Source organism: Rosa rugosa, chromosome 3 (assembly GCF_958449725.1).
Source record: "Rosa rugosa chromosome 3, drRosRugo1.1, whole genome shotgun sequence".
NCBI classification, from domain to species: Eukaryota; Viridiplantae; Streptophyta; class Magnoliopsida; order Rosales; family Rosaceae; genus Rosa; species Rosa rugosa.
The window spans coordinates 49,381,513-49,399,741 of NC_084822.1; the positions used below are offsets into that span (position 1 = coordinate 49,381,513).

At 37.0% G+C, this 18,229-nt stretch overlaps 2 protein-coding genes across 5 annotated transcripts; one reads left to right on the top strand and one right to left on the bottom strand.

Moving 5' to 3' along the window:
• Window positions 1–6,808: 6,808 nt before the first annotated feature.
• LOC133738512 (uncharacterized) lies at window positions 6,809–9,884 on the top strand. Its single transcript, XM_062166068.1, has 8 exons — window positions 6,809–6,998; window positions 7,221–7,305; window positions 7,400–7,468; window positions 7,635–7,747; window positions 8,061–8,172; window positions 8,256–8,399; window positions 8,867–9,041; window positions 9,523–9,884. Exons 1-8 carry the CDS (start codon window positions 6,947–6,949, stop codon window positions 9,646–9,648), a joined length of 876 nt encoding a protein of 291 aa, XP_062022052.1. The 5' UTR covers window positions 6,809–6,946; the 3' UTR covers window positions 9,649–9,884.
• Window positions 9,885–10,177: 293 nt separating this feature from the next.
• On the bottom strand, window positions 10,178–17,204 carry LOC133736412 (topless-related protein 1-like). 4 transcript variants are annotated; one of them, XM_062163890.1, is made up of 25 exons: window positions 17,048–17,204; window positions 16,408–16,518; window positions 16,141–16,320; window positions 15,939–16,052; window positions 15,691–15,849; window positions 15,361–15,448; window positions 15,089–15,200; window positions 14,924–14,988; window positions 14,692–14,842; window positions 14,477–14,586; window positions 14,329–14,398; window positions 14,149–14,222; window positions 13,964–14,059; window positions 13,791–13,886; window positions 13,569–13,693; window positions 13,232–13,466; window positions 12,902–13,066; window positions 12,520–12,651; window positions 12,103–12,213; window positions 11,790–11,972; window positions 11,587–11,715; window positions 11,406–11,501; window positions 11,077–11,271; window positions 10,840–11,003; window positions 10,178–10,473 (listed from the first exon to the last, which is right to left on the bottom strand). In XM_062163890.1, the coding sequence occupies exons 2-25, from the start codon at window positions 16,485–16,487 to the stop codon at window positions 10,269–10,271; spliced, it is 3,135 nt and encodes a 1,044-aa protein (XP_062019874.1). In that variant the 5' UTR covers window positions 16,488–16,518; window positions 17,048–17,204; the 3' UTR covers window positions 10,178–10,268. The 4 variants fall into 4 exon arrangements, with proteins under 4 accessions (XP_062019874.1, XP_062019873.1, XP_062019870.1 ...); XM_062163889.1 differs by having other exon boundaries at window positions 10,178–10,467; window positions 15,319–15,448; XM_062163886.1 differs by having other exon boundaries at window positions 15,319–15,448.
• Between the last annotated feature and the right edge of the window lie 1,025 nt (window positions 17,205–18,229).

The window sequence follows — 18,229 nt, forward strand, 5'->3', positions numbered from 1 at the left end:
GAGACTGCAAATCAGTTTCTGTTTTTTTTTTTTTTTGGTAAAATAGAAAGAAAGAAAAAAGAAAAAAAAAAGTTTTATTAGGGGCTAATAGACGTCTATTGGGGGGCAATATACATTTTAAATTGATGTAATCTCTCGTTTTTTTTTTCTTTAATCAAAGTTTTATTTGTGTAATTTTAAGAAGATTAGTACTCATTTTGGTAATCGAAAAGTCTATTGGGGGGCAATACATGGCTGATAATCGTCTATTGGGGGGGCAATAGAGGTTTATTGCTATTTTAGGGGGCAATAAATGTCTATTGGGGGCAAAAAAACATTTCCGGTGAGATGTTCAGCAAATTCCGGTGGGCGGCGGCTGGTGACCGGGCTCCGGTGAAGTCTCATATGGTTTCTCTCTCTTCCATTTTTTTTCTCTCTCTCTCTCTAAGTAACAAAGGGGTGAGGGTAAAATGGTATTAAAAAAAATTAAAAACAAAAAAAAATCTTAATGGGGTATTAGGGAAGACCTCATTAGAGTGTTTTGGGTAAGAGTGAATTAAAAAAACTTAATGGGGTAAGTGGGAAAAAAATCTCTAAAAATGGGGTAAATGGATAAAAACCCTTTATTTTTAGGGTCAATGATAAAAGAGGTCAATTTGAAGTGCCTTATTATAATTTAGGATACACAAATGTTCCTATGATAATTAAGGTCTCCCCTTAACAACCTACCACTGAAAATACAAATAATTACAAAAACTGCCACCGCATCTCTCTCTGTCCCTCTGTCCCTTTATATTTCTCTCACACAAACACAGCGGCTCCGATCTGGATACCCACGGCAACTGCTCCTTCTCCGCCGCACACGATCGCACCCTGATCAAGGGCTTCTCCGGCTGCCCCTCCTCGTCCTCTAGGGGCTAGATCTCTACAAGAATAATCTACGTCGGGTTGACGACGACGACGACCCGGACTTGTCCTGGCACGAGGTGAACTTCTAGGACTTGATCGTCACTTTTCAAGTTTAGTCTTTGTCAAGGTTAGTACCATTTTCAAAAATTCTTGCCTGATGATGGACCTGCAATTGTGAATTGGGTTTTAGTTCTGGGTTTATGTTGATCTTTAATAGCATCACAATTGACTCGTCAGTAAGACGCTCAAATAGATGAGGGTGTTAATGGGTGTTGTTTTGCATTCCAAATTACTAAGCTATTTCTTTAATTTGATGATTGAATTTTCCGTACCTTTTTCGGACAGACATTGATCTATTTTGCATCTAAAATGGGTACTGAAACATGGGCATGAGTATTGAATTGAATGATTGAAGATCAGTTGCATAGCACATTAGAGATGAGATAAGTGCTCAAGTATTGAATTGTCTAATGTTTCCCTGAAGAATTATAGACTCTATTGCTCATGGTTATGTACTTATCCTATGAATTAGATTGAGAGCATGCTTACTGGTTATGTCACAGTCATGAATATGTCACAGATCATATTACTGTCAAAGTCACTAATGATCTTTTGATTTTCACAATTTTATATAGGATATACAAACATGACACATAGGCCGGGGTAAAAGAAAACAGAGGCAAGGAAGTGAAGAAGAATGTTATGAAGAAGAAGCAAAAGTTCTAGCCATAAAGTAATTCCCTAAAGACGAATCTGTGTGAAGAGAAATCACCTCAAGGCCAATATGGTGAGGAGTAATCTCCTCGAGGTGAATCTAGGTGAGTAGAAATCTCTTCAAGAGGAATCTAGGTGAGGAGCAATCTCCCCAAGAGAAATCTGAGTGAGGAGATATCCCCTCAAGGAAGATTTGGGTGAGGAGTAAAGTAATTCCCTACAGGCTAATCTGTGTGAGAAGAAATCCTCTCAAGGCTAATATGGGTGACGAGTAATCTCCTCAAGGAAAATCTGGGTAAGGAGTAAAGTAATTCCCTAAAGACGAATCTGTGTGAAGAGAAATCATCTCAAGACCAATATGGGTGAGGAGTAATCTCCTCGAGGTGAATCTAGGTGAGGTTAACAGTAACTTGACCAATGACATAGCCAGTGACCATCAGTGACTTTGTCGGAGGTTAACAGTGACATGGCCAGTGACTTGAAGTTAACAATTACCTGGCCAGTGACCTAGATATAACTATGACTTGAAATTCCAAAATATGTCAGTGACTTGTATAACAATGACATGGTCAAGGACTTGCAATGTAACATGGTCAATGACATGAATATAACAATGATTAGCCAGTGACTTGACATGTTCATGTTCCATTTGGGTCATTTTGGGTCCAAACAGCCATGTCAATGACAATGTCAGTTACATGATCAGTTACAGACATTGTAAGTCACATGATCAATTACATGATCAGTTACATGGTCAGTTACATACATTGTAAGTGACATAGTCAGTTACATACATTGTAAGTTACATGGTCAGTTACATGATCAGTTACATGGTCAGTTACATACATTGTAAGTTACATGGTCAGTTACATGGTCAGTTACATACATTGTAAGTGACATGGTCAGTTACATACATTGTAAGTTACATGGTCAGTTACATGATCAGTTACATGGTCAGTTACATACATTGTAAGTAACATGGTCAGTTACATGATCAGTTACATAATTTGTGACATGAGGTTAACAGTGACTTGGCCATAGATTGGCAGTGACATGGTCCATGACTTTGCTGGTGACTTGATGTTAACAATGATTTCGTCAAGGATTGATAGTGACATGTTCATGATTGTGACATGGCCAGTAACTTAGCCAGTGACTTGAAGTTAACAGTGACGTAGCCAGGGATTGACAGTGACATGGTCAATGACATAGTTTCTGAAACTCATTAACTAAATTGTTGGAGACAAAATTCAGGCTATATGATTACAGTAAACCTATTATATAATGTCTTAACTTCAACAAAGGAAATTATTGCGTCATGGAAGGCTAAAAAGCCTATTAGGTGTAAAAGTATTAAGCAACCGACAAATTCAAAGAATGCAAGAGACCACTTCAATTCTTGTGAGCTGGTGAATGTGATCTGCTACGGCATTTTGTCGAATATGTATGCGACTATTATATAAACTTTCTTCCTTTGGGACAAACGGAGACCGGAAAAAGTAGGGCCTGTAGTCCAAAAGATTGGGTGCTTACTGATGACCCGAGTGAAACTACAAATGTGACTAGATGAGTTGCAAGCCTTTTGGCAGGAAATGCCCCCAATGTCATCATATGCAACAAGGTAAAATCCCAAGTTCATATCATCATAAATTCCCTGCAAACAGAGACAATTGACAAGGATTAAATTGAGTCACACTTGATATCTCTTCTGAATCCACCATTGGGTAATAAGAAATCAAGAAAAAGAAGCAAGAATATAACAAAATCAATCAGTTAACCCGGCCTAGAGCTGCTATCTCAAAGTTAGCTGATTATGTTCCTAAAAATGATTGATCCAACAATGCCCATTAGTTTGAAAATTCTACTAAACCAATTCAAAGAATGATAAGCATCAACTATAATTCTTCCAAGCACTAAAAAACAATGGCTTCATGTAGACAGACTTCCTTCATAACAAAAAACATAATTTTCAATTGAGCCACACTTCAAAACACTTTTAGGCCTGGCATGTATGTTCTAGTACCTAGTTTTGACAACGCCTAATATATGCTAAAGATGTAAAACAATCCATAATTTTGACAAGCCTATAAAGCAAAGAGATACTGCAACGTACTAATAAACCCCCTTGTATATAATTATCAAGAAAAGAAGTTGAATAATATATCAACATCTCACACCAGACTTGAACCACCATAAACACATCATGTCAGGTTTGAAAATGAGCTAAATAAATGACATAGCTGGCAGCATCAAATACGACCTTTCCATTCCCTCTATGGTTACACAGTTTTGAAGCCACAATCTCAGAAAGTAACTGACTTGGCGATTATGAGGCAGAACATGCCAATACAAAGAAATTTGTTGATGAATTATAACAAAAATCCCATCAACAAGGGAAGCAAGACCATACAATTTTCATGCGTTACAGCTAAGATTCAATCATCTTAACACATATAACAGGGAAATCAATCATCCTAAGATTCAATTAAACAATAATTAAATGAATTAACCTAATGACTCAATTAAGTATCTAAAGTATTCAAATTTCTGATCCAAAACACAACAATTCAGGATTGCGAAACCAGATCAAACAAGTTGAATCAAAATGGAGAGAGATGCGAGCTTATGTTGATGTCATCGTCGACTGAGGAGATCTCCTTGGTGGCCTTCTGGCTGAACGAGTAGGACCTCGCCTTGTTCATAATCTGATCCTTGCAATTTCAATCCTTCCATTCTCGCCGAGGGCGACGTGTTTCAGCTTGATCACGGCGAAAGACGAAGAAGAAGAAAAAGTGACGTGATCAAGGCGAAGAGCGATGGTGCCAGAGATCGAGAAAAAGAGAACAAAGCTCTGGATTGAAGATCCAAAACTGAGATTTCAGATCGTCATAGAGAGAGACCAAGCGCAAATCGAATCAAGCTTTCTGATCAAAAGAGAGAGAGAAAATTAGATATCTAAAATTTTGAATGAAAAGTTATAAACGTGTACTGCCTTGAAGGGCATACTTGGAATCAAAAAAATTAAAAATTGACCTTTTTTAACATCACCTCATCATTTATAAGGACTATATTAATATTACTAACAATTTGTTATGGACCTTTTTATCAAGTGGGAAACTAAGTGATCTTTTTATTATTTCATACTCTAATATGACCTTTTGCATCATTTCCCTTTATTTTTAATAGGTCTTAATGTGAATTACATCAAACCTGACTCAATCTTTTTACTAAACGGGTTGTTTATTTCGTGTTAACGAGTTGACATGCAAATGACCCGTTATTAAATGACTCTTGATGATTGACATGCAAATAACCTGCTTTTTAATTGTGTGGGTTCAACCCGTTTTATTTCGTGCGGGTTTCAAGTCTTGTTATTTGGTCGTGTCTGAATTAATAGCCTTAATAGGAAGTGTACATACCAGCAGTTGAACTACAAGGTTTGACACCATCACTAGACCTCGTGGGACTACCCAAAGACCATACTGGACCTCGGGCCCAGCACCCTCCTTTCCGGTGCTCCCAACGAGCAACACCTTGAGTCATAAAGGGCCCGAGGCTGCACAGCAGAGCTCCGCAAAGTACACACCAGAAACTGATGTAACTATAAAGGGACAAGTTGTACCACATCGAAGAAATGGGAAACTCCTTCCCATGCTCAAAGTATAAGAAACCAACACAACCTCCGACAGGGGGGTAATAACTTCTTTCCCTTACTATTTACTCTGTCAAAATATATATAGAACCTAGGGCTGGGATCGGTTCTGTTTTTGGCATTTTTTGCCGGAACCGAAACCGATATATTTTTTCCGGTTCGGCGTGGTCGTTTTTTTTTGCCGGAACTGTATTTTTCGGTTCGGTTATAGCTTATAACCAGTTCCTGTATAGAGTAAGAAAACAACAAAGCTATCTAGATTGGAGAAGAATATGGGGAAGAAACTGGAACTGGAAATTGAGAAGTGATGAAGATGAACTGGAAATCCCGATTCGGGGTGAACAAAGTGAGTTTTTTATTGTTGGGTATTTTTTTATTGTTTTTGGGTAAAAAAGCATGGGATAGTGGGCAATGGGCTGCACAATATGGCTTTTGTTTTTTGCTTTTTAATGTTTAACCTAGTTACTTTTGTACATTCACCACTAAATATCAATTAGAAAATCCCCTACTTGCAGTCTCAAAAGAAGGGGGCGGACCCTTTCCTACTTTTATACAGTATAATAACCAAAAGATGATTCTCATTCACTCGGCCTTCACAAAATGACGCGAAAGCAACTTCCCAATCTCCAAAAAATTGACCCTTTCCTTCCCTTCAAACAACTCCTTCAACTTGTTATTGCAAATGATCTCCCTCTTGTTGGCAGGATTCTTCAGGTTGTGGAGCTTGATGTGGCTCCAAATATGCCTCATGGCCTTGGCTCTAGAGGACTCAAGGGCGTCGCCGAGAAAGCTGCAGCCTCTGAAAACGTGTGTTTTGACTTTTGATCGTTTTGTACTGCATACATCGGTTCTGAGGGATGAAAGACAAAGGAAACCGAGACCGAACCGATACCAGCTTTCTCGGGTCGGTTTATGTATGGAACCAGAAATCTCATATCAAGAACCGGGCCGAACCGCACAGAATCGACCATTTCGGGTCGGTTTCTCGGATTTTCGGTTCAAAAATCTCAGCCCTAATAGAACCTCACTCAAGCATCGGAGGGGCATAAACCGTCCAGTACGGTTTATTCCTTTAACATTGTGTGTTCTGTTCAAACAAGGACTGGGAGTTATATTGGTACCTGTCAATGGTATAACATTCTGGGTGACGTACCCGGAAAAATCCACCAGAAACATGAAGGAACCGAATCCTTGATAATCATGACCAATTTTTCCATAGCTAATCGGGTAAGTTTAATTTGTTACTTGTACTATATAGATCACATGTGTGTGTGCAGGGCAGATTCTGACTTTTTAGAGGCTTGAGGCAAATATTCATATGAATTTTTTTTCTAAAATAAATTAAATCCAAAAACACTAGTAGCAATATTATTTTCTTATTTATTTTTTTATAAGCGTAAAAAAATATGCATAATTAATTCCCTACCGGCTTATATAATTTAGAAAATAGAAAATATTAATAAACAAAAATACAAATGTAATTATAGAAAAAAAAAAAAAGATTTAATATCATTTTTTGTAACAAAAATAGAAAAGAATTAAAAAAAACAAGTACACTGCTCCAAAGCCACTTCGATTCTCCCATAAGGAAAGGCGGAAAGCTAAGCAAACCAGCATCTGATTTCTGCTTCTCACTCTCTCTTAATTCACTTGCACCGATTTTGGGTCATCTTCATCCTCGAGATTCCATCCATGGAGAAAGTCAGAAGACCATCGCACGCCGGTTCTTGGTACACCGACAACCGTCAGTATCTCTCTCTTACACTCTAATTCCTTCCTTCTGTCTTGCCCAGAAATAGTAACCCAGAAAATTTAATTCATATGCATAGATTATTACTACATCAATTATTAGAGGCGTTTGTTAAAGTCATCAAATTTGTTTTTTCTTCTTTGTTAATTAGAGAGTGAGAATTAGCTTATTGGGTTTAAAGATATGATTTTTATGCTTAAAGATTTGATCTTTCAGCTAAAAAGTTAGCAGAAGAGCTTGAAGGGTGGCTCAGAGAGTCTGGGCTCACCAAGTCTCCTGATGTACGAGGTGTCATTGCTCCGTGAGTTCAATTTCAAGTAACTTCTTTTTGAATTTGTTTTGTGATTCTTAATGCAGAAATTAACATTTTGTTTGATTCTTGTGTGGAATTTCAGGCATGCAGGTTATTCATATTCGGGTCGTGCTGCTGCCTATGCATTTGGCAACATTGACCCAACAAACATGTGAGAGTTATGTTGTCATGGTTTCTCATTAGTTCTCTAGATGTAGTAGGAGCTGATTACATTATAGCATTGTGCGGCGATTCATGTTTAAAGCCATAAAGATTATTTGGCATTCCAATGAGTTCCACAACATGTTGCTAATTTTGTGAGAAACTTGCCTTGTCAGTACCCGGGTGTTCCTTCTTGGTCCATCTCATCACTATTACACTCCAAAGTGTGCCGTTTCAACAGCCACAGTTTACAGGACCCCCATTGGAGACCTACCTGTTGATTTGGAAGGTACGGGGATTTTCAAAGTTGGATTACAGTGTGTTCGTGGTTTAGCATTCCTGTGTTAGATAAGCCTTGATGATGAATGCACTGTAGTTTCTCTTAATATAGTGGAGATTGTGTGTATAGTAACTTGGGGCATGACTTGCATCTCAGTTTAAGTGGATTCTTTTTTTTTAATTGTTCCTGCTGAGGAAATTTTCAGAAGATACCCATCATTAACTTCTTGTTGAATTATTCAATGCTTCAGTGTAGGAGTTTACTACATTTCTGTTCACTTTTGAGGGGGGTTTTCTATAATTTATTTGTTACCACTTTTCAGTGATTGATGAGCTAAAAGCTACTGGAAAATTCGAAACCATGGATATTCGTGTTGATGAGGCTGAACATAGCATGGAAATGCATTTACCATATCTTGCTAAAGTTTTTGAAGGGTACTGTTTTCATTTTCATGTAGAATAGTTATATTCTTTAATCATTTCTAGAAGGAATAATTTTTGGGGATACTTGTATGCAGGCACCCAGTTAAAGTTGTACCAATTTTGGTTGGTGCTCTTAAAGCTGAAGCAGAAGCTATGTATGGACAGCTCCTTGCCAAATATGTAGATGATCCAAAAAATTTCTTCTCTGTGTCATCAGACTTTTGTCATTGGGGATCTCGGTATGTTCCATTCATAGTTTTGTGTACAAGTTTGGTCTTGGTCTTTGCTAGCTAGCACAAGTGCCAATGTCAATGCATATCTAAATTAAATGCTCTGGATTAGATGAGGCCATCTTACGGTATCGGTGTGTCGCCCTGAGAGATAGGCGCATATGTGTTGTAGGCTCTCAAACTCTATCACACACAGACACATACTGACAGCTGGTATTGCATTTGGGAACCTACCTATTACTTTTAGAGCATTTTTACCCAGGAAAACAATGCAGTGGTTTGATGCAATTTAAATATTACTTACAAATTACACACTCAATATATCATTATGAATGCTATTTCATAGTAATATGAATTGATTTGTTAAGATGACGGTTAGCATGATTTGCTTATTCTCTTCTCCTGCCATGCTTTCTGAATATATGCATGAAGCTGGGCAGATGTTAACCGTGCCTGAGTTTGCTGTTCTTTGTCAGGTTCAACTACGTGCATTATGACAAGAAACATGGGGCCATACACAGATCCATTGAGGCTTTGGACAGGATGGGAATGGATATAATAGAAACAGGAAATCCTGATGCATTCAAACAGTATCTGTCAGAGTATGATAACACCATTTGTGGGCGCCATCCAATAAGCGTTTTTCTTCATGTAAGTTCCCCATATAGTTCCATTAGTCTCTGAAAGGGAAGCTATCTTTCTTAATTTTGGCAAGAATATCACATTTCAACTGATGCGAGAAAATGGCCTCCTAGGATGATAAAAAGGCTATAGATATAATTTGACTATTTGGACCTGTTCTAGGGATATATTGCTGTTTTCAGCTCTAATACTTTTGCTATCAATATAAAACACCGGTATCCTTTTAAAAAATTTCATATGTATCTAGGACCTTAGACCATTCTCTCTGGAGAGAAGTATAATGAAAGCAACATCTATTTCCATGTTATTTCTCATTTATGTTGACATATTAGTGATCGGCCATTTTGCTGAAGAATTGAACTTAGTTACCTAAACTACAAAGTGCTTCTTTTCCATTGCTTGTAGAGGCTTTTTTTTCTTCTTTTTTTTCATTTTTTTTCGTTTTTACTTTTTAATTTTTCACCTTTCAATTATACTACTCTGACTGCAGATGCTGAGAAACTGCTCAACAAACATAAAGATCAATTTCCTCCGTTATGAGCAGTCAAGTCAGTGCAAAACTATGAGGGACAGCAGTGTAAGCTATGCATCCGCAGCAGCAAAGTTGGATGCTTGAAGATTTATTCCATCAAGACATTCAGCAATTTAATTTTTTTCAAGTCAACTGTAATGCTTAACTCGAGTAAATATGCATTTCATGAACAACCGTCCCTGCTTGTAGATACTTATATAAGGATCATGTTGCCTCACGCATTGGTTTATCTTTTTAATCTTGAAAGGCTGGAATACTCGAGCCCAAACTATGAAATAGTGACAGGGATCAATGGTCCTCTTCCTTTTCTCTGCCATCTATATATACATCTATAATTTTTTTTTTTTTGTTGGATGAAAATCTATAATATTTCGTCTGGTAATGTTTCGTTTGGTGACTTGAGTTTTGGTTCGAAAGACTCGGTAGGAAGACGTTGAAATCCTATACTGATCTTGTGAATTTAAATTTTTTAACTAAGGTCACCTTGGGTAGCTTAGCATAAAGCATTAGTATATATGGGTTTATGTGTAGTAGTGGATGAGTTCAATAACAGATTTTTTAGAACCTTTAAAAGGTGATCGATCTGCATTTGCACAAAATAACAGTTGAAAGCTGAAACAGAACCAACGAGTACAACTTTTTCATTGAAGTCACAAAATTACGCAAACTATAGAGTTTCTTAGACTTAAAATTGTTTCTCAGATTTATTCATACAAGAAGCCCCGAAAGGTAGATTTTGCAGGCGCACTGCTCTCCAAATTCCTTTTAACCGTTGGCAATATACCCCATTTGCCTTCTGATTCTAAAGGCTCAAGCACATGAACTTCACCATTAGAGAGTCCAACGGCAAACTGGGTTGGTTTTTGTGGATGCCCAGCAATGACGACTGGGTACACAGTATAACTGCAACTAGCAACAACCAAAAACAACATGAGCCCAACGGGAGTTTACTGATTAGACCACAGTTCATTAGGGTAAAGGGTCGATTCTCCAAGGTAGAAAATCTACTGTTTTAAGAGAACCATTTCGTAGCAGTATGTCCATGTCTATTTGATTAGTATGTGCAAAAGATTTTTAGCAATTAGTTTAGTTTTATATTTATACGCATGCATATATATATATATATATATATATATATATATATATATAGTGGAAATGAAATTTATACGCATACATGTTACTAGAAACCTGGAATATTCTATGGGAAAGCCTAAAAAAGAATGAATGGTGAGCTGGAGAAGCCACTAGCTACCAGATAATGAAGCAAGGGTATACCTTATATCGGTAGGAAGGTAAGCGGAGGGCTTGATTAGACAGCATAGTACAAGAACAGAAGCGTCAAATATGCCTATGGTTCCATCCACAAAGCTGGCATATACTGTCTGGCTATCACATGAGAACGTTGCATGGGAAATTGGTACAGAAGAATCTGAGACCCACTGCACATACAAAGAAAATTTGATCATTATATCCTCAAACAGATCATGATACATCTGTTAGCGAGAGACAAACCTCGTTTACACATCCTAGTTCTTTCACTTCGTATATTGCAAGGTGATTCTTGTGTACGATTAGGAAATGCAGCTGATCCTTGTGAAACTGGACATGGGTATCTGAGTCTGATAATGCTCTCAATTTGTTCCAATCTGGAATCTGCAGCACTTGGCTTCTCTGTATTTTCCACTCATCAGCATTCCACACAAAAATCTGCAGGGAGAAAATTAAATGACATAAATGATCTTGACTTAATAAGTTAATACTAGGTATCATACTTTATATTTTAAAGAAGTCTGCAAGTATTTCTTTCTTTAGTTCTTTCTTAAAAGAGTCTTCCTCTTTACCTGAGCATCAGCACCAGAAGAAACAAGTGATTTCATAGAGGTAGAGAAGGCAAGGGAAGTGACTCTTTTGGTGTGACCAGCAAGCGTTTTTGTGACCTGAAAAATGAAGGCAATTAGGACCAACATTCTGGGTTTACTTCATGACAGCGTCATCAATTGTTTCTACAAGTACACTAGTTACCTTATCCAAGCGAGCATTATATATCATAATTGTGGAATCATCCATGCCAATAGCAACTACATTGTTGTCTCGAGGATCAAAAGCAAGGCATGTTGCTGCAGGTGGTGGAGCCATGACTTTCCTCATTGTCTGTGTTGTAAAACAAAGAAGTCTAAGAATACAATCAGGTAGATTTTAGATTAGTACTTTTGTCTTGAGTTTACCTTAAACGATATAACATTAAAAAGGGAGATCATCCCTCCTGATGCTGACATAAGATATGAATCATTCTTGGACAAAGCAAAGCATGGCATGGCCTCTTCAGGGTTGGTGCTGGAAAGGTCATTGCTCATCAGCTGTAAGCCACTCGTTGGTCGCCATAAAAGAGGTTGAACCTTGGTAGTTGCCTACATTAAGTATCATCGATCAGAATCACATAACTAACTAATTCCAGTTTGCAAAAGAGAAAATGGGACTTCAAATGGAAAAAAAAAAAAAAAAAAAAAAAAAACTATTGGCTGTTGCCCACTTCATCACCTTTCCACTAGAACTAAGATCGTTCTGCGGCCATTTCCAGAGTAGATGAATGGCATTTGATGTTAATGCCAAAATGGCATCACCGGCATTGGTGTAGATCAGCTTGGATATCTGCATTGCCAAAGACAATGCTAATGAAAAGCTACTGAAACATTTGAAAATTAACTACTGAAACCTAATACGTGAATTCCCAAAATGTTGAGACTATAAATCCTCTCAATTATTTTCACCAATTTGACATGAACTAAACAGTACATAATCATCATCATTCTCCGTTTGGAAGAAGAAATCTGCTAAAGTTTACGCTGTAAATGGCCATCCAAGAGACATGGTTCATGAAGAAAACATATAATCTTGGTAGATGGACTAAAGAAGTTAGAGAAAATAAAATGACAGAGAACGAAAATAAGTTCATACCTTGGTTCTTTTGACATCAGCACATAGCTGCAAAGATTGGCATTGAGAAGGTCTCTCAATAGTTTCCCATGCCTTTTCTCCGTAAGTGGCTTCTCCTGTTGTTTTTGAATTCACTTCTGCCACATTCCCATTCTACAGAATTCAAGTCTATTTTGGTTATACATGCTAAGAGATACTTTTAATTTCAAGGTAATGAAGAAAGATAGACCGTTTCAAAACATTAAACATTCATACCAAAAAAAAACAAAAAACAAAAACAATTTTCTCCAACATGAGGACATCAGCACCAAATCACCAATAGCAAGGCAGATAAAATTAAATGCATTATCAGGAAAGTATTCAATAACACACAACAAAGAGGTAGACGCTTTGAGATGCTGACCTTTCTTGAAGTTTCAGATTCAACTCCAGAGGCATCGATAGAATCATTCCCACATCCTTGCAGCAAATCAAGACCATTAGCATTTGCCAGTATCTTGATTTGGTTTCCACTTGAAGAAACAGCTAATAGGGTGCCATCACTGTTGAAGCGAATATGTGGATTTGCCTATTTAGCGATAAAGGAGAAAATAAATGACTAATATTGCTCCTTTTATCATCTAGCCAATGAAATTTGAATACTGGTTGGAATCATAAAAATTTAAAAGCCAATTGAAAAAAGATCTTCATACACCGATATTCTTCTAGGAAAAGATAAGCTTAATGAACTTACTGGCAATCCACCATCAGCATCAATGGTATTCAAAAGTTGAGTGTTGTCCATATGCCAAAATTTAACCATATGGTCATCACCAGCAGCCAAAAGCTGGTTCCTGGTTATATCGAATTGCACGGCAGACAATGGGTTTGGCCCAAGTCCTTTGTAAACTCTTTTGAAACAACCAACAGTATCATCCCATTCGACAAGATATGATTCCCCTCTTTTACTGGTTCCACATGAAAAAAGCCTACACAAACAATATTTCAATGAAACTAGCATTACTTTTCACACGTATCAATCTGGGAAAGAAAAAAAAAAGGTTATTGCAGTCCAGGCTATTTAAGTTGACCTCTCATCAGCACTGTAAGCCATTTTGGTGCAACCAAGACCAGGAGCATCATAATCAATTCTGTCTCCTAAATTGTCATATAACCACACTTTGATCCTGCCAACTGTTGAGACTGAAAAGATAAACTGTACCATGAAGTATGAGAAAGTGTCACATAATATACAGTAAACAGAGTTCATCAAAGGATTAAAAACGAGCAATCATAGCCAAAGTAACCCTTACAGGGATATTATCTTTGATATGAGGACAGATGGAATAAACAGGAGCATCATGACCTTCAAAAGTAAAGCATCGGTTACCACTAACCACATCCCACACCTTAAACATACATTAAAGAATGAGCCATCAGTATCACCACGACATGAAATTCAACTATCTGATGTAAAAAAACCAACCTTGATGGTCCTGTCATCACCACATGTTATGACCAAAAGTTCCCCTTCAGGAGAAGAGAATGCTAAATCATTTACACCACCCAAATGAGCATCAATCTACATATGAAAAATTCACTGGCAGATTTAAAATCACATACTCCTGGAGAATTTCATTTTGAGAATTTATATTTTCTCTAACAACTTACTTCCAATATTTGATCCAGTTCATCTCCTCCAATATAAGAATACAATTGCACAACATGTTTTGAATATGCAACCCCTGTCAAAACGACAAGCATTAAAGTAGCGAAAATGAACTAGAAAAAAAAAAATTAAAATAAAAAACTATAAAACACTCAACTATTTAAGTCTCCTAACATTCTTACCAAATAAGAAACCATCCGGACTCCATAACACACGATTAACAGAGACATGTGAATCTTTTTCTAGTGCTACCTGCATATAATTATCATGGGTTAAAATGTCTGATCATGTAAAAAAGGTTGAAAGGGTCACATCCAGAAGCATACACACCTTTAAGGCCATCGAGCATGCTCCAAGATCCCAAACATTAAAGTTTCTGGCAACCATTTTTCCACCGCAGTTAATATCCCACAGTCCTATTTCCCCAGCAGAAGTTCCAACTGAAGAATTGCATTAGAAAAATTCATGAGTGCAATATCACAAATAGTTCTCTCACATAATCACCCTGAAATGGTAGTGTAAACCATAATTTCTCATCAGTCAACCTAGAAGAACAGTAAGCCAAATGGGATGAAAATCCATGCTCACTGGAGAAGACCCCTCATTCAATGTACGGACAACAGTACTGGGAAGATTTTTGGATATGGCAAGTTCCGAGATCTGATTTTGGCCATGATCAGTGATAGTTGACGTTACCTAAGAAAATGTAAGAAAAACAAGGTAAAGAAGCTATACAATTTATATTAAGCGACCGTGCACAGAATTTGGATCCACTACCTCATCCCCAGTTACAATGGGCATCCTTTTGGATAAAACATCAGAATCCTCAATAACCTCAGTAGCTGCAGCGATATATATGTCATTAATAGTAACTCTGAAATCAAAAAATAAAATGGATAGTAATAGTACACCACGACATTATTGGAACGATTGATTCAATACCTGGGTTCTTTGCAGGGAAAGATCCTCCAATACACGATGCATATTGTGCAATGGTAGATAGACTTGACTTCACAGAACAAGTTGGAGATTGATATGATGTGGTCCGGGAAGGCTAAGCACAAAAGGTTAGAACAATGTTAGAAGAACCCAAAAAGACTATTAAGCAGGAATACCTTGGATAATAACAACATACTCAATGGAGAAATTCAAATCTCTAGAACATATCTTACTTTTGCATTATTTTCAATTGATGGAGAATGTTGTATACAGACCTGTGGGTCACAAACATGATCAATAAAAAGGGTGTCAATGGCTGGATTTGGATGAGGATCTTCACATTGCATATGCTGCCAATTCAAGCTGTCAAGTTAAATATGTAAGTCAGTCCTTCTCCCAATAAAGATAAAAATAAAAAGACACTAAATCTTACAGCAAAAATAAGAATACTAAATCTTACACCAAATATGTTAAAAATCCAGTTTCTCTCTTAAACAGACATACAAATTAACAAAATATACAATTCAATGTAATTCAACATAAATCAACAAATAGAAAGGAAAAGAAGAAGAAGATGAAGAAAGATTACTGAGTAGAAGTATAACCTTTGGTTAATCAGACGCCGTAATCTCTCGCCTTTTACGATAGGAAATTTCAGTCTACCACGGAAAATTGGATTTGCCTCAATTACCCTCCTGATTTCTTTCATCATAACCTTCCTTGCAGACTTTGTATCTCTATACATAGAGAGTGACTCATGTTCCCTGTTGGTCCCGATAGAAAGTAATAAAGCTGAATGAGAAAGTTACAGTCAGAATGGATGAAATTACATGAACTAGTACAGAAGTCATACCTTATATTCTCAAATGTCATAAGTTGAGTCATTTCTTTGAATAGCTCTTCATTACCTTTAGCAAAAACTTGTAGATCATTTGTGAGGACATCTAAAGCCTCGGCACGACATTTTCTGTCAATACCCAACCCATATCATTTTGAAAATTCTTTAGAACATGATATTTTGTAGAGAATGCTTATTTAGAAATGATAATTCTTACTTGTCAAGTGCCTCAAAGTAATGTTGCTTCCTGATTTCAAAGTAGATCTTAGTCGAGTACTTATTGTCATCGAGCTTTGTGAAGCCGGCGAGGTATTTCTCTGCTTCATCCCATTTTCCACTAAGCACCAGCTCTTCAAAATAATTCATGTCAAAGTAAAGCCCACTTTCACGCTCAAGCCTGCTCGATCAGTTTCGAAAATCAGCAACAATTTGACTAACAAAACAAATGTATCATGTGTATTGATATAGAGATAGAGAAACATACATGTGGGCGGCTTCCTTATAACCTTCCTCATCCAAATACTTTAAGATCAAGAACACAAGATCTTCACTGAGATTAGACATCCCACAATGCCCAAGGTAGAGAGTCTGGAACCTTCATGTACCATCAGATGAAATCAATAATTATTAAAGACAACAATAAAATCAAACCCAATTACAACAGTAGTTTTAAAACTAGTCTATCAACTAGACACTGAACTCCACAAATCTCATTTTTGCTTTCTCTGATTTCTCATTAATTAATAGTAGTGTCCTCATACAGCTATCAAGCAACAATTAAACTGGACCAGATTTATTTTTTATTTTTTTAAAATGATAATTACTGATGTTCTTTGAGAGTCAAAACCCAGGAAACAGATAACTGTCATGATCTGGGTGGCAAAGAATTCTCTCCTTCATTTTCATATCAACCAAGCAAGGATCATCAACAATCCAAAAGGGAAAAAACCCAAAAGAGCAAACTATTCATCAGATGATCATCTTTAACTTGACAAATGAATCCAGAACTATTTCCATCTATTGAATTCAGACTTTTATCCAGAAAATCTAAAGCAAGAAGCTTTTGATAAAAAAATTAAAAAAAATACTATGAGAATGAAAAAGCAAAGGTCTTGAAATCTCACCTCAGAAGTTGAGAGTTTCAAGACTGAAGAGCAGAGGAACAATTGTGATTGTGTCTCTGATTTTAGCTCCACTTGCTGGCATTTATGTATAAACGGCAGAGAAGTAAACAAAATTACTATTGGCACCACATATCACAGCATTAATATTTTAAATTTTTTGGTAAATATTTTACAATTTTTAACTGATAAAAATATTCCAGAAACTGACGGGTGCGAATGGCCTAGAAGAAAAACGACCAGAAAATCAAAACTCGCGAAGACGACGAGAAGATATGCTGTCTCTAATAGGTCCTATTAATGTCATTTCGATAAGACGACTACCTTATATAAGTGGGAGGGCTTGCTATACTTCCGTTTGGCCCGGCGAACATATAATTCTTCCATATCACTTTGATTTTATCAATCATTAACCCCTTATTTGATGTAATGTTGGCAAATGAATTGAATAAAAATGATGGATTCTATCACTACTTAGGACACAAACGATGTTCCAATATTCCCAAATTCTAAGCGTTTTTGTTGGAGATGAAATATCTCACATTGGAAAAGTGATAAATAAAATATAACTTATAAGTGGGTGACTCTTACCCAATTGTACCGATGCTTTTTGTGATTAAAACCCAACACCTATCGGGTGGTTAAGTTGGAACAGTATCGGTACAATGGTAGGTCACGGGCCACGCTTGTCGCTGTTTAATATGGTGGGTTCCTTATATTGCCATCGGAAAATTCCGATTTCAATTCGTGTCCGATGTGGGCCTTGGATTGTTATATTAGCCAAGTCTCCCTTGTGTCCCAATTTTCAATTTGGGAATTGGATTGTTAATTAATTTCACTAGAGTTAGGTTGCACGTGAGGGGGCGTGTTGGAGAGGAAATATCCCTCATTGGAAAAGTAACAAATAAAATATAACTGAGTCATCTTACCCAATTTTGTACCGAGGTATTTTGTGATTAAAACCCAACACCTATCGAGTGGTTAAGTTTGAACAGTTTCAGTACAATGGTTGGCCACGGGCCACGCTTGTCGCTGTTTAACATAGCCGAACTCGAAAGCCCGAAATGAGGTTACAATATTGGTCGAGAAAGATAATTCGACAACTTCGAACAATGAGTTTTCAATTTGTGGCCTCAAACTTTTTGAGCTAAAGTTCTAACCATTTGTTTTAGTTGTCTTTGATAA

Excerpts from the sequence above, each read along its gene's own strand:
- LOC133738512 (XM_062166068.1), top strand. The coding sequence starts at position 6,947 with ATGGAGAAAGTCAGAAGACCATCGCACGCCGGTTCTTGGTACACCGAC. Across the intron at positions 7,469-7,634 it reads AACATTGACCCAACAAACAT|TACCCGGGTGTTCCTTCTTG; the intron begins GTGAGAGTTATG and ends TTGCCTTGTCAG. Across the intron at positions 8,173-8,255 it reads CTTGCTAAAGTTTTTGAAGG|GCACCCAGTTAAAGTTGTAC; the intron begins GTACTGTTTTCA and ends ACTTGTATGCAG.
- LOC133736412 (XM_062163886.1), bottom strand. The coding sequence starts at position 16,487 with ATGTCTAATCTCAGTGAAGATCTTGTGTTCTTGATCTTAAAGTATTTG. Across the intron at positions 15,201-15,318 it reads CAATTGAAAATAATGCAAAA|CCTTCCCGGACCACATCATA; the intron begins GTAAGATATGTT and ends TTTTGTGCTTAG. Across the intron at positions 14,060-14,148 it reads AACTGGATCAAATATTGGAA|ATTGATGCTCATTTGGGTGG; the intron begins GTAAGTTGTTAG and ends TTTCATATGTAG.